The 15791-nt window shown below is 42.1% G+C and overlaps 1 protein-coding gene across 1 annotated transcript; it reads left to right on the top strand.

Moving 5' to 3' along the window:
* Positions 1-1256: 1256 nt before the first annotated feature.
* rbm15 (RNA binding motif protein 15) lies at positions 1257-8554 on the top strand. The gene is made up of 2 exons (XM_007899438.2): positions 1257-4204; positions 8052-8554. The coding sequence occupies exons 1-2, from the start codon at positions 1730-1732 to the stop codon at positions 8064-8066; spliced, it is 2490 nt and encodes an 829-aa protein (XP_007897629.2). The 5' UTR covers positions 1257-1729; the 3' UTR covers positions 8067-8554.
* Positions 8555-15791: the final 7237 nt, after the last annotated feature.

Below are 15791 nucleotides of genomic sequence, written 5' to 3'. Positions count from 1 at the left end.
ACAGTGTATTCTGCGGAGAGCTTCGATACGTCTCGAAGACGTGACGGGGGCGCTGGTATCGAATGCACCGATTGCACTCCACACAAACGGAAGCCGCCGGGAACGCTCGGCGGGTCGGGCAGCGTCTCCCGTCGGGAGAAAGGGGCAAGCGAGTCGAGGCTTCGGGGCCGCGACCCTGGGGTTCTGACGAAGGACTCGCTGCGTGCCCTTTTTTTTCTCCCCCCCCGTTAGTTAGTTTGTTTGTTCGTGTGTTTGAGATTTCCAGCAAATCCGCAGTAGTTTTTGCGCAAAGGGGTGAAAATGACTATTTGGGTGGGAATGGTCACTTGGCAAGAGGGGGCGTGGCTTGAGGTGGGTGGGTGTGATCGACACGCCGGTTGGCCAATCAGAGGGCGACGGAGGGCGGGACGTGGAGCGGGTGGACCAATAGGAGAGAAAGATGGGGGCGGGGCATCGCCTGTAGGCCTCAGGTCTCTCTCCTTGGGGAGAACCGTTGCAGTTTGAATCCCTGTGTCCCTCCCCCCCCCACACACACACCCACACACAGACACCCCCCCCCTCACACACACACCCACACACACACCCAGACACAACCCCCCCACACACATACATACACACACAGACGCAAACGAGCGAACGATTCCGTCGCGCGGAATTTCCGCAAACAAAACGAAGCTGTAGATCAGCGCTCCCAAAACAAACAGACAAACAGCCAATAAAAGGCCTGAACTTTGGTTCAAAATAAAGTAAAACCAATCGCTGCTCTCCCCCCCCCCCCCCCCCCACACCCCCTCACACACCCCCCACACCCACACCCCCCACACACACACCCCCACACCCCCCCACACACCCCCCCCTCTCCCTTCATCAAAAGCAAAGTACAAAGCAGAAGAAGAATACCCAAACAAAACAGCCCCAACAATCGCGTACCTGAAGCTTCTTTTTTTAAAACCATTCATTTCTGATTAAAACTCACTTATTTGATGATTTCTGTTTGGTTTTTTTTTCAAACGGTTACCCCTCCTCTCCCCCCATCACCTCCCCCCCCCCCCCGCACCCCCTCTCCCCCCACCATCACCTCCCCCCACACCCTCTCTCCCCCCACAGCCCCTCTCCCCCCCCCATCACCTCGCACCCCCTCTCTCCCCCCCTCCCGCCTATCTCTTGGGGCAGCGTTCTGACGTCATGCGGTTTGAGTGACGTCCGGGCAGAGCCAATCGGGGCGGCGGGTGCCCGGGACCTCGGCCAATGGGAACCGTGGGGGAAAGGGCGGGGCTTAGTCAGCACAAAATGGCGCCGGCGGAGTGAGAGAGTCTTCTGGCGTTTTGTCACGAGAGGCCGAGAGCGCGAGAGAGAGGAGGAGGAGGAGGAGGGGGAGAGGGGGAGAAAAATTGGAACGAAAACCGCTCGGAAGTCGACTTACTCGGCCGAGCCGTTGATTTGATGAGGTAAAGTGTGTTGCGGGGAAGCGATTTGTCACTCCCAGAAGCGGCCGAAGAAGAAGAAGAAGAAGAAGGAGAAGAAGAGGGTGTGAATGAAAAGGAGCGGCGGTGGAGGGCAGAGAGAGAGAGAGAGAGTGACTGACTATCTGATCTGATCGCATCGGCACCGCCAGTCTGGACACACAGAGAGAGAGAGAGAGAGTTTGATATTTACTTTGAGATCCATTCAGCAGTTTCGGGGCTGTGGGTTTTTTTTTAAAAAAAGAAACCCGTAACCAGCCCGAGCTATGAAGGAGAAGGACGTGTCCTCCCCCAAGTCGAGTGGGAAACGCGGGGAAGACCGAAGAGGAGGCCACCACCACCAGCAGCAACAGCAGCAGCAGCAGCAGCAGAGGAAAATGGGGACGAACAGTCACAACAACACCATCAACAGGAATAACAAAGCCCACAACGTCAAGAGAACCCGCAATATCAGCGCGAAAAGGACCAACAGTCGCGATTACGAGGTCTATCAGCCCAACAGGACTAGCAATAATTTAAGTGTTTCTTCCGTCTCCTCAAGGACTAGTAGGAATGACCGCCACGCGACTGATTACAAAGCTCTGAAAATCAGCGACTTGGGCTCCCAGCTCAGTGACGGGGCCATCGAGGACGGGCTGTTCCACGAGTTTAAGAAGTTCGGAGACGTGAGCGTAAAGATTTCCCGGGACGGCGATGAGAGGGTGGCCCTGGTGAATTTCAGACACTCAGAGGATGCCAAGGCTGCCCGCCATGCGAAAGGCCGGCTGGTGCTGTATGATCGGCCTCTGAAAATTGAGGTTTATTATCCTCCTCCAAAAGGGAGGAGTTACTCGCCCGAACTGGATGGCTATTCAGCAGCAAGCGTTCAGGGAAACCGTCACAGGCAGAGGTCTCTGTCCCCCGGAGGACTCGGCTACAGAGAACATCGGGTACAGCAACGCAGTTCTTTGGGACGTCAAATTCCACCACCCCCACCTCCCCCACCGCTCGCCCAGCGAGAACTAGAAAGGGAGAGGGATTATGCCTTTTATGAAGGACGGGGACGTGCTGCTTATACAATTGATAGAACTACATTCAGGGAGGAGGAAAAGTTGCCTGAAGACGATAAACGAGCTAATAGGACGTTGTTTATTGGTAACTTGGACCCATCGGTGTTACAGAATGACCTTCTGCTTGCTTTCGAAAGGTTTGGAGTTATCTTAGAGGTAGATATCAAAAGGCCGGCTCGTGGGCAAGGCAATTCCTATGGTTTCCTGAAGTTTGAAAACTTGGATATGGCCCACAGAGCCAAGATTGCGATGTCTGGCAAAGTGATTGGGAGAAATCCGATTAAAATTGGTTATGGAAAGGCAACTCCGACCACCCGCTTGTGGGTTGGAGGACTGGGTGCCTGGGTCCCTGTAGCTGGTCTAGCCAGGGAATTTGACCGCTTTGGGACCATTCGGTCGATCGACTACAGAAAGGGTGACAGCTGGGCTTACATTCAGTACGAAAGTTTGGATGCTGCACAAGCCGCTTGTACTCAAATGCGTGGTTTTCCTTTGGGCGGTCCCGATCGCAGATTGAGAGTTGACTTTGCCGATACAGAGCACCGCTATCCACAGCAATTTCTGCAGGCCTTACCTTTGCCTCCCTTTGAATTGGTTGGAGATGGCCTTGTACCTCGTGGTGCTGAATGTTTAAGGGCCCGAGAGAGAAATTCACCTCCTCTGCCTTTTAGAGAAAGGGAGATTTATCCAGCCACTGACTGGCACATCCTTTCTGTGCGGGAGAGAACCCGAAATGCTCATGAACAGTTTGATCCCATTGAACGTGAAATCCGAGATACCTGGTCTCTTGAGCGTGGGCGAGAGCATGTCTTGCAAAATTGGGACCAAAGAAGAAAAAGGAGAGTTCCGCTTGAAGGACGGACTTTAGACCGTTCCCCCAGCAACGATCGGCAGCGAAAGCGTCGCTGTCTTTCACCAGAGCGCAGTCCAGGTAACAGCAGTCGGGACGGTGGCCGGCATAGTGACTCAGAAGCCAAGAATGAACGATATTCCCCTGGCAGGGATCGCCGGAACAGCACAGAAAAAGGTGCTAGCAGCAAACACGAGGTGCGAAGTCTCTTGAGTCTTATCGAAAAGGATAAAGACCGCAAACACAGAACTATGGAAAGCGAGAGCCCTCTTCGAAGCAAATCCAAATCAGACTCCACCAATACCAAAGCACCTAGTAACTTCCAGCAATACGATCACAAACTCATCATTGCCTGGCATGGAATGCTGGTTCTGAAAAACAGTTCTTTCTCAACAAACATGCACTTCCTTGAGGGCGACTTGACTGTGGCGACCAACTTGCTTGTGGACCTCTCGACTGGTGGAAAAGTAGCACAGTTAAAAATTACTCAACGCCTCCGACTGGATCAGCCTAAGTTAGATGAAGTAACCAGACGCATCAAGGCATCGGGTTCTAATGGCTACTGCGTTCTTTTGGCCGTACCCGCATCAAACAGCGTAGAAAATGTGGAAGGGGCCTTTGAGCAGGCCACATCACCACAACGACCATTGAGGAACTTGGTATCCTATCTAAAACAAAAGCAGGCTGCTGGCGTTATCAGCCTGCCAGTCGGCGGAAGCAAAGAGAAGGACAACATGGGTGTGCTGCATGCTTTCCCCCCTTGTGGTTTCTCTCAGCAGTATCTGGAAACCTCTGCTCGAGCGCTGGCCAAATCTGAAGAAGACTGTCTGGTTATAATAATTGTACGTGGTACAGCTTAAACATTGAAGTGGTACTGATAGCAGTGATAACAGTATGTGTATTGTGATCTGGGGATACAGAAAGTGAGGGAGGTGTAAATATTCAGAATGTTTTTTTAAATAATTTTTGTAAGCGTCATATTTTACTTTGTGCCCCACCCCACCCCCCTCCAATGTGTGTTTTGTAATTTTATAAGGCTGTCAAAAGGGTTGAGTCCCAGGAATTGTCTGTCACTCAACTGACCCGCCAGTGAAAGCAAGGTCCACTGATCTGGCTGGCTGTCTTGATGGGAGTGTCTCCTTGAAAACGCAGTGCCAACTCTGGATAGATTGTAAAGCGGTCGGCGACAGCAACGATCTGATATGTCTCACCCAATTAATGCAGAAGTGAGAAACGTTAGTGTTTGAAAAGACAGAGTGGCAGCCTTATTTTAAACTACATTGAACTATGTTCACCATCTCGTTTTGGTGGGTACACATGGTCACTCTAAACCCTCTCTCTGTTTGTTAAAAGGAATTCCGGCTGGAAATTCTGCTGTTGATTGAGTCCTTAATTTCTGTTCCCTGTTAGCTTCACTCCCCCCCCCCCCCCCCCCCCCCCAAGTATCCAATACTGTATAACAATACACATGCTGTGTGTCAGCATTGAGTATAAACCAGAATTTTTGTACAAAGCTTTATCATCCTTGCATTGTTTTAAGGTAGCGCATACCAATAGGGGATAAAGCCAGGACATTTTCTTTAAGCAATTTCCTTATCAGAAACACAGATCCAGCTCTAGGGTCATACAACTCCTTAAAATTAGTATTACTGAAGGACAGAATGATTATTTCAGAATCAGCAATTTGTTTTATAGTCTTCTTGTAAATAAGGTAATAGCTACTGGAATACAGACACCTTACAACCCATTTTATGTAATGTGCTGTAAGAGTTGTAGGCATATCTTATGATTTTGCACTTAATACCTTTTGTTAGGCACCAGAAATCCTTCTTAAACTAACTCTAAAGTAGAAATGGAGCTTATGTTAAGTAGAACTTCTTGTCTTTACTGCCCAGACAATCCAGAAGTACTCTTGAATGATTTGGACGCTAGTCTGAAACTGGTTTAAATCCCAGATTGTAAAATAGAGTGAATGGATACATCTATTGTATAAATGTGATGTTAAATATATCCATAATCTGGTTCATTTAATCTGCTTTATTAAGCAAGTAATCTGGGCAGTAAATTCAATATTTAGACTAATCAGAAGTCTTAAGATTTTAAGATTCCTGGGTCAAAAGGGGCTGAAAGATGCCTGTGTACTTGTTCTTTAGAGGGCTAACTCTTCAGTCAGGGAGAAGAAATGGCTTGGAAAAATCCTATTGCCTCACAATAATATAAGTTGTTTTGGCCCAGCTGTTTTTTCTAAATATAGTTAATTGTTTCCCAAAGCTTTTCGGGGAAACGGTTTCAACCATGGGCACATTTCTTGTGTTCTGAACTTTTCTCTAGTTGAAATGTAAAGCCTAAATAAAGTCATATGACTTTCATTTTAGTTTGGCAGTACTTAAATTGTCTAAAACTGCTTGAAGAGAGGAACACTGGAGCTAGCCCTGTGATAGGAAGATGTACTGTGCTAACAGAATCTCAGAGGCTGGGAGCTCAAAACCCAGCATCTCTTTTAACTCGAGCGTATGGATTGGTGGAGGTGCAAACTAATGTGTAGAGTGAAACTAGCATTAAGGTGTGTTTTTTTCTTGCCTTGTCTAATTCCACCATTTGTTTCCCTTCAATTTCTGGGATCATTTTTGCAGTTTCTCTTAAGGGCAACCCCAAACCAATAGTTCCCTTAATATGGTGCCACAAACAGCCGTTAATGTACAGTACTTCACTATTCGGTGAGCAGTTGAGTTGATTTGCACAGCAGTGATCTGGTGCTCAAAGGAGATGCTGCTTGAACAAGTAAATGGGCATTTTTTAATATTAAAGGAAAAGTATGGTACAAAGAAATGTATTTTAACTTCTCCCTTTCGATGAGGAAATATTTTTAAAATACAAGTGCACACTGACTGCTGCTTAGATGGTGACTGTATTCCCTGCGCCCCACTCCAACCTGCAAGAATTATTTCTAGGATGTCGATGAGATGACAGCTAGATGAGTATCATAATCTACTCCAGTTTGTGCGCGAGTGGTTTAGAGCTTACTATTAAAGCCACTGAACAACACTTTCAGACTGCAACTGATCTGCTCATATTCTGGAAACTAAAGATGTGCTCTTTCATTTATTTATATATATATATATCTGCAGACTGCAAAAAGTGCACAAGGTGTTTCTTGTACATTTGAGTTTAGCACAATGAACAAGTTTCCATTGTAAAGTACTGGGATGTTTGGCTTAGTTGCACTCCACTGCGGTTAATTTAGCTCAAGCTAGTAAATGGGAAGTTTAAATTTTACTTCATTCAATTTGGGCCAAAAATGGTGCAAACGTTTATTTTCTTTACTGAAGTTCGATTCAAGCGCGATAAATGAGTTCTTCAGTCCATGTATGGAGCTTTTGTTTTGATTATAGTAGGAAGTGAATGCAATCCCATAATAGGTGTCACTAGCTATTGCTAAGATCTATGGGCCTCTAATTGACACACTAATATCTAAGCGCAATTGGCTGCCGTGTTTGGCCCATAAAATATACAGTCAATTCACTTTACAGTATATTCTCGAAGACATTACAAATGCAAGTATTATTATAAAACCTCCTAATTTTGGCGATTAAGTAATGTAAATTTATTGGAGCAAGTCAGTATGCACTCGAGTATTTTGAATAATTTTAATAGTGGTGAAGTGAAACATGTAAAATGACACTCTTGTGTTGGTTTATTCCCAATCTGTCATAGTCCCTTGACCCTAAGGAAACTAGGGTGTACAATATATGGGGTATCAATCTGTAGCCGATATTAAGATGTCAGCAGGCTGTTCTAAATTCGAAGTGTGCAAAAGCTGATTTTTTTTCTAATCTGTCAAATTGGGCTATTTATGAATGAATGGTGATGGGTAGATTGTTTCTTCCCTCTTTAAGCACAGACTCGTGAGTTGATTTTTGTGAATCACATGCATCTACTAAAGAACAAGTTTGTTTTGCTGATTATGTAGATCTTCACTGTGTCTTTTATGTTATTTGTCTGTGTATTACCCAGCCTTATTTGGCTAGATTTTCTCCTGTCATTCCTCAGCTGAGGTGGCAAGCAGATAAGACTAGTCTCAGGCCTAAACAATTGCCTCTCAAAACTGCTGCAAGGCGGCTGACTCATCATTTTTGTTTTACTGTGTTAACCTGTTTCCTGAGGCAACCACAAGCCTCACTCTCTAAATGAGAGAAACAATATCCTGACACTCCGTGGTGCAGAAAATAAGTACTGCTTGTGTCGTCCTTGCAATTTAGTATGTTTAGTTGTACTCTTGATTCCAAAGAGACCAGAAACTGCTGACAAATGTTGATATTAGTTCTTGCAAAAGTGTCAAGAGGATTAAGTAAAGCTACAAGGAATCTTTGTATTCTGATTTGCATGTTGATAATCTTCTTTAAGGATTATTTCAAATAGTGCTTTATTTTTACCGTGAGGAAAAAATCAGCTTTTGCACAGTGTCTTGACAGCTTTCTATCTATAAAAAATAAATAGCTAGGGATTGGTGCCTTAGGACAGAGCAAATATTTCTCAGTAGCATGCCAACTGAATTTCTCTAGTGCTGAATTTTTTTTGAGGAAATGTGTAAAATTATTGTATTCTTGTTAATAGTTCTATAGACAATACTGCTGTTGCATGTATTTTTTTTGTATCTAATTGATGTTTCTTTCCTGAAATAACCCCAAGGGACAGAATATTTGAATGGCAAAACTAAGGAAGAAATATTCGGCTGGAATTTAGAACGAAGACAATTTTTTGTGTGAAATAAGATGGCCGTTTGCAGGGGAAAGAAAGATTTTTGTTGATGTTTGTTTTTTTAAAAAAAAGGCTGCATAATTCACTGGAATGGCAGTTTTATATATAAAAAAAAGTTCCTGTATCTGCTATTGTGAAACCAGGTCCTGTGTTTTGAGGGGAAAAAATGATCTCCTTGCTGTGTGCTGTTTATAGCTGATTACTGGGAGGAAAAAAAGGAGAAAAGGCATTTTCTGGCTCAACCTGCTGAATACTGGCTATCGCAAACACACGTACACACTGTGAGCTGATTGTGTTGTCATCCAAAATCAATAAAATGTGTTTTCTTTTGAGGAAAAAAAATCTGCTTTGGAGTAAGTTTGATGAAGCCAAAAAAATGACGCCCTTTTGTGTGCACTGCAAGGGGCTTTTGTTGCTGAAGCCCCCATTATTTGAGGAGGAAGCGTTCACAGTTGCTTTAACCATGTCTTTCGAGGAACAAAAGTGAATCCCTGATCTGAATTGTTTGAGAATTGATCCGCCGTCTGATCGTCCTGGTGCCGTTTTCTTTGGAGGATCCACAATTGCTGAGCAAGTTATGTTTTGATTTGTGTTTTGACCTGACAAATATGAAGTGTATTGCCTCCTTATTTTGGAAGAATGTGAAAAATGTTACTGCCCATGATCAAAGCAGATAATTGAGGCGTTGCGTGCCTGACCCAAAACCAATCCTGCTTTCCGTGAGCATTGCCCAGATTGTTGAGGCTGTGCCCCCAAATCCAGGAGCGTTAAAAGCGTACAGTTGTGAATGCTTAATTTGGAAAGGAAGCAAAGTTACTATACACCTGAGAATTCTTCAGGGCTAGCAATTCTAATGTGCTCTCTTTACTATGTTGCCGTGCCACTTTTGACGGATACGTGTGGCTTTTAAACGGTTCAAGCCCCGTGGATGTGCATGCGTTTCCCAGGTGCCCAAACTCATTTATTCCTTATTGCCTCTCAACTCATCATAATGAGATTTCGACTCCATGTTTTGACCAGAAGGTCCACTTTATACATAAAAAAAATAGATTTGCCTAGTACTAGCTGATAAGCTTGCACTGCACTGCTAATTAATGGAAGACAGCCGGTCTGAGTTCCGTGTGGCATCTTAAGTAAACGCTTTGTAAAGGATGGGGAAAAGTCCTTGTGCTCCAGCATTTCCAAGAGGACGTCTGCCAGGCAACACTTGATTTACCACCGTTGGATCAACCTGGATTGACAGTCTACAGTGGTGTTTACATTATTGATAAAATTTTGTGTGTGTGCGTGCACGTGCACCCAAGGTAAGGTTTTTAAAATAGGAATGAATTATTAATGTTAACAAAAACGTTTTGATAAAGTTAAGATTTGTATTTTCTGATCATGTTTAGATCTTAAAACTACCTCAGCTATGCCCCTTCCCTTTTTTTCTCTTCCCAACCCCACTCACACCCACGAAAACCACAAAATGAAGGTAATTCCAGCTTTAAATGTTCACGGAGACTGTCTGCACACAGCTCTCCTGTTTTTGTGAACAGATGCTGAATAGTTTTTACATTTTAAAAGAACTTAATATATAAACTTTGTGCAGATGGTGCGGTGGCTAACAACCCAGTCAGTGCGACAGCTGATATGGTATTGCATTAATTCCTTAAGATCCAGTTAATTCTTTATGATTCAGTTGCTGGGTACATTATTAGTGTATAATTTCAATGTTGCCAAAAAGGAATATGAAATCGGATAATTCATATTATCTTAATGTAAATGTAAACAGTATGAGCCTTTTTTTCTTGTTGGGTATGGAAATATTTAGCAACCTTGCCTCCATTGTCTACAAATGTCTACACAACCCATCTTAGAGAATCCTGTATTGCAGTACAATGTGCACCATGTTTTTTTGGTTTGAGTGCGAATATTCCTTTTTACAGTCTTACGTGCAGACCTGGATATTGTTAACTTCAGTGCCCCCTCTCCCCCCCGGCTCTGATCCTTAACCAGATAATCTGTATCCATGTGTAATAACTTCAGTTCATGGGCGGTGGGAGTGTTGTATGTTTTGGTAGCATTAGTGGTTAGAAAATGAATCTGATGTAATCTTTTGTGCATCTTTATTCAGTACTTTATTGGTGCTTTTTGACACCTGGGTTTTTTTTTAACCTGGAAGCTTGTTGATTTTTTTTCTGCAGTATATGCAATTCTGTTGCATTTAATAGAACTTGGCTCCTATTGTCTAATTCTGTTTTGGGAGCCTGCAAAAACATTTTGCATAATGTATTAGTGCTCAAATCTGGCACTGTTTAATGTGGTGAATAATTCATGCTCTTTTATGCCTTTTTCTGGTTTAAAACAACAATTTTCTGCCCCGTATCTACAGGATATAAAATTGCATTAAAAATGCAACTTGCATAATTGATGTCAAAATATGATTCAGCTATGCATGAAATGTTTATGAACTAACTTTTCCGCTCCTGAGGAATATGCCATTTGTGGTTTAATAATAATTGGGAAATTAATTGGACAGCAACAGGCTGAGAAAGGTGAATTTTGCCATGAGTAGCCATTCTAAAGCAAAGTAACTATTTAAAACAATTAGCATTTTTGTTGCATGTATTTTGTCTGCTTATTTTAAGGATTAAGTGCTGGTAACTTAAGGGAATTGGCTTGGAGGAGTTTCTCTGCTGGTTTCTTTGTTCACATGGATGATTGCAGAAACTAGATGAAACTAATCTCCATTAAGTTCCTTTACATTTGTAATATTGGTGATAATTCCAAGCATTTTCCTGCAGTGATATAGTTTCTATTTGATATGCATTATTAAAGTTTGCACATATTAATTTTACGAAGGTTACTATAGATTAAAACTACAACGTTTCAGTGTTGGAAAATGGCCAATTGGTTTGCTCTAACTGTAATCAAAGACCTTTTCGATTCGCACCAATTGTGCTGTCTTGGTTCAAGTTTCCTGACATTCATTGCTGCAATTCAGTGTTGTTTCTCTGGTTGATGGGGGGCAGGGTGCAATCAATAGGGAGGAGGGGTTGCTTACCTGGGAATAAAGGAAGGAGTTATTGGTAGCAAATGTAATTAATTCCCCTCCTCGTATTGTTTGGCACACTAATACCAAGCTCATTCCCGACCATTGTTACCAGCACTTTTTCATCCATGTATTTGTGACTTTTTTTTGCTCAATTTCTTTAATGAATATTGTGCTCTTCATATTGAGGGTGTTATTTCTGGAAGACTGGTCACTTTCTCCCTGTGTACCCAGTGTCCTTTTCAAGCACTCAAAAATCATGTGGTGGACTACTGGATTCAGATTAAAGTTTTAAAAAGTGCTCAGCCCTGCTCCCAACAATGTGACATTCCCATTTCCCACCTTAGCAATCCTAGGTCATATTCTGATTTGAGAATTCTGAATTGCATTGCAAGATACTGCCCACTAGAAACTAGTTTGTTCAAAGTCCTTTCACGTCAGATTCCTATAGCCAAAACACTGAAGAGATTGTTGAATCTGTCTGAGCTGGGTTCAGCCCAGATCCTAGAGGTGAAAAGCAAAGCAAGCATCTAATCCACTGCCATCTGCTTCACATTTTTTAAATGAAATGTCAACAAGATGCTCACTTAATCTACTTTTTGGTGATAGATCTGCTCTGTAGCTATCCATTCTTGTACCGTTGATTATTTTCAATTGATGCATTTGATATATCATGGGCTTTCTTTAGGAGGTAAAATATGCCACTTTAACAATGTCACTTTAAGCCATGAAAGCTTTTGTACCAAAACTTTCAGTGTGTGCATTTAATGAACTCTGTTAACTTTGCATTTGTATTTTTATAATGTTAAAGATACAGGAAGCATGCATTTTCAAATGTTGAGATTTACAAACTTTATTTAGGTCATATTGTATTTGTATAGTTGCCTCGTAATGAAAATGCCAATGTACTATAGAATTTTACAGAACAGACCCACTCTTGTGTTCCTGTTAAGGTGAGTTTGATGCCTTATGGAATTCTCTCACTTTTTTTATAATTGCAAACTGGGGTCAGATCTGCTAAAAATGTATATCCGGTTATGTTGTCAAGTGTCCTCCAGTCTTCATCCTGCACTGGATTGCAAGCATGTGACCCTCCAATATAAAGCATAAACTTATTTAAACTTACTTAAATTGCAATAGATGATCATGGAATCAAACCACTTACAAAGCCAAGGGAGACTATTTGACCTTGCTGTGCTAGGGCATTCTTTGGAGATTGTATACTGATCTCAAGTCCCTACTCTTTTCCCCTTTTTAGATACAATATCTTCTTCAAATATTTATCCAGGTCCCCTTAGATCTGCCACTGATTTCTACAAACTTGAAGTGTACCCCAGCAGGAGAACGTTGTATTATTAGTTTGTGAAGCAGGCCTGCTGTGAGGAACAGTGTAAATGGGGAATTGATTTTCATCTTTCTATGTATAAGGAACTAGCTGTGTTATTTTAGATCCAAATAACTGGCTTCCGCGTTTTGCCCACAAAATACACTTACTCCACTTTACAGTATATTCCTGTGAAGCGCTTTGAGACATCACTACGATGTGATAAGGTGCTATATCACATCGTAGTGATTATTATTATTAAATATTGAACGCTTAGCTTCACTCCTGACTAATTTTACGGTAAGAAAGTAATATTTTTACTTTTCTCCTCCCTTACCACTCCGACCTATTAACAGCATACCAACCTGTCTGCTCCCTCCACTTGATGGGCACCGGCTTGCTCAATGTCCCCCGCCCTACCCATCCCACCATTGGCTGTCGGGCCTTAAGCTTTTCTGCTCCCACCCTTTGGAACTCCTTCCTGGAATCCCATCGCTTTGCCCAAGGCCCATTTCAAGACCTTCCTTTTTGATCGTGCCTTCCTACTCTTCGCCCCTCTTGATTCTAATCCCCAACTTGGGTGTAAACCCTTAACTGTCAAGCACCTTCAGACATCTTTCTGATGTGCTAGGTACTATATAAATATCATTTGTTGTGGTTGTTGCTAACAGTCCAAAAGTACTTTGACACGCCCTGCTAATGTGAAAGGTGCTGTATGAAATACGAGGATTATTTTATTTTTAAGGATTGGAATTGTGTGCTAACTCAAGTTGTATTTTTGTGGGAAAAGATTAAGCAATGAAATACAACTCCAAACAATTGTTTTTTTCCCCCCCTCTTCTATGTTGTAATTAATAGCATGAATTAATCACACCAAGAGCTAGAGAATGTTTGGATAGGGAAAGAAGAAAAATGTTCTGGCACAGCGTTTAAGTGCACAATGTGCTACACAGTGCCCCATAAACTGTTAGTTTATGCAGAGAGGTCCGAACTTCCTGTTTTTGATGATCTGTTCAACAAAGATTTTGAAAAATGATTTGTCGAAACAAGAGGGTTTGGGATTGCTCAGATTCAATTTTAATGTGCTTCAGAAGAAGAAATAATTCCAAATGGGTGTGAAGGGAGAAGAGGAAGGAAGGAGTTATTCTTTTCAGGTTTTCTGTGTTTTTAGACTACAGTAACTACAAGCCGCTACTCACTTGGAAAGAAAATCTTGAATCAGTTTTTTGCTTAAATGGACAAGTCTAGTTCTAACATCAAAATTAATAGGGTTAATAAATCCTTATGGTTTTTTTTCCCTGTGTTCTAATTGGTTATCAGTTGGCATGAATTAATCTCTCTTTGCATTGGAACAGAATGATTGTGAGCTGAAGTCCAACCTTTGAATCTTGAGATCAACCTGCCTGTGAGTCTCTGCAGTTGAGATCTTATTGATAATAATCTTTGCATTTGGCACGGCGCCTGGCACGTAGCAAAGCGTTTTGCAGGTAATGGGTCTCGGAAGTGTGGTATCATTTGTTGACAAATTGGGGAGACAATTTAACCACATCAAGGTCCCATGCACAGCAGTGAAGTGAATAATAATAATAATAATCCTTGCATTTGATATAGCGCTTTTCACGTCAGGTGGACGTCCCAAAGCGCTTCACAGAACACACTGTAAAGTGAATTGACTGTATATTTGTGGGCGAACGCGGCAGCCAATTGCGCACAGCAATGTCCCACAAACAGTCGTAGATTGAAAATGACCAATTTAATTATTGTTTTTGGTTTTTTGGAGGATTATTATTAGGCTCTGTGTGGAGTAAGGAAACTTGCCCAAGGTTGGCCCTCTGCCTGGAATTGAACTCAGGTCTCTCACTTGCAAAGCGAGTGCTCTAACCACTGAGCTACAGGACTCCACAAATTAGAATGACAATTAGTCTGAAGAATTGTTGGCCATAACACTGAGAGGAAATATTTTTTTCTATTCTCTTTTCAACTCACGACATGAGATTTTTAACATACATCTGAACAGGGCAACAGAACCTAAGTTTAACATCTCATCCACCTGCTTGGGAGGTTTTTCATTGCATGCCTTGGACTCAATGACTAAATACAGTATTGTTTCCCCGCCCCCCCCCACACCCCTCTAATTTCCTCCATTCACATTGAGTTGTGTATGTTATAACGTTTAATTAATTGGCACATAATATTCATTTAATTTCTAATTCATCATTCTGTAAAAATCTTGTTAAAGAGATGTTTCTTTTACATAATGGGCACTTTGCAATTGTGTTTAATGCAGTTGAAGCCCGTTAAGAAAATGAACAAAGGATGTTTATAATACCATAGAGTTCAGGACTCGAAAAGAGCATTGTAGTCTAACTAACTGATCTGGGGTGTTAATGGTCAACATTAACATCTAACTGGTTGCAAAACCAAAATAAATTACATTTTAAAATTCCTACATCATGGTCTCTAATGTGGGGTATTTCTTAATTGTTTTCCTGGAATTAGTACTATGATAATCTAAAGCATGTTATGCCAGCACAGAAAGAAATACTATAAGTTAGACCTCTTTACCTACCCTCTCTTTTGCTGACACAATCAGCTATCGCTAAAAACTTCCCTTAAGATGATCGGTTTTAAATCTTTAGGTTCCCAATCTTGAATTGTTCCAGAATTAACAGATGCTATCCAATTTAAGTGCATTTTTTATTCTAATTGTCTTGTCTTGAAAACTACACAAAAATCTACGTTTCACCCACAAAATGCACAAATCACTCACATAGTAAAATCCTGTGAAGCACTTTGCGGCGTCGTCCTGATGTGAAATGCGTTATACCAAATTCAAGGATTATTATTATTATGTCCTCCCATTTTTCCCCACAATGTACTCAGCAATAAATGCACTATCTAAAGGGCTCTGCTCAGCATTTTAAATGAGTTATTTATGACCAAAGTTTGTATAGATTTGCTTATGGATGCAGTAAAATTGCTACAGCAACTTAATTACCTTGTGTGCTTGTAGAATGTTGTCGACAAATCGTTAACTGCAGCATTACTTGAATACATGCTTTCATACTATTGCAATACTGGTTTTCCTTATGGCTCTCTGGGGAGTCTTATACAGTCTCATAAATGGAGACTTTATCCATATGAAACGGTGAGGCTTTCCTTTACAGTAGCTATTGTGTTCTGGTCTGATGCCAGTCCCGAATAATAAAATATCCCCTGTCTCTGTGGAATTTGTCCAAGTTTAGAAATAAATGTTCTCTACAGGATGAGAGGCTTGAAACCAATGAGGCAGCTGATCAGTCAGACAGCGTGA

Source organism: Callorhinchus milii, unplaced genomic scaffold (assembly GCF_018977255.1).
Source record: "Callorhinchus milii isolate IMCB2004 unplaced genomic scaffold, IMCB_Cmil_1.0 Scaffold19, whole genome shotgun sequence".
NCBI classification, from domain to species: domain Eukaryota; kingdom Metazoa; phylum Chordata; class Chondrichthyes; order Chimaeriformes; family Callorhinchidae; genus Callorhinchus; species Callorhinchus milii.
Note: the sequence above shows the minus strand (reverse complement) of the source record. Positions and strands in the feature narration are given on the sequence as shown.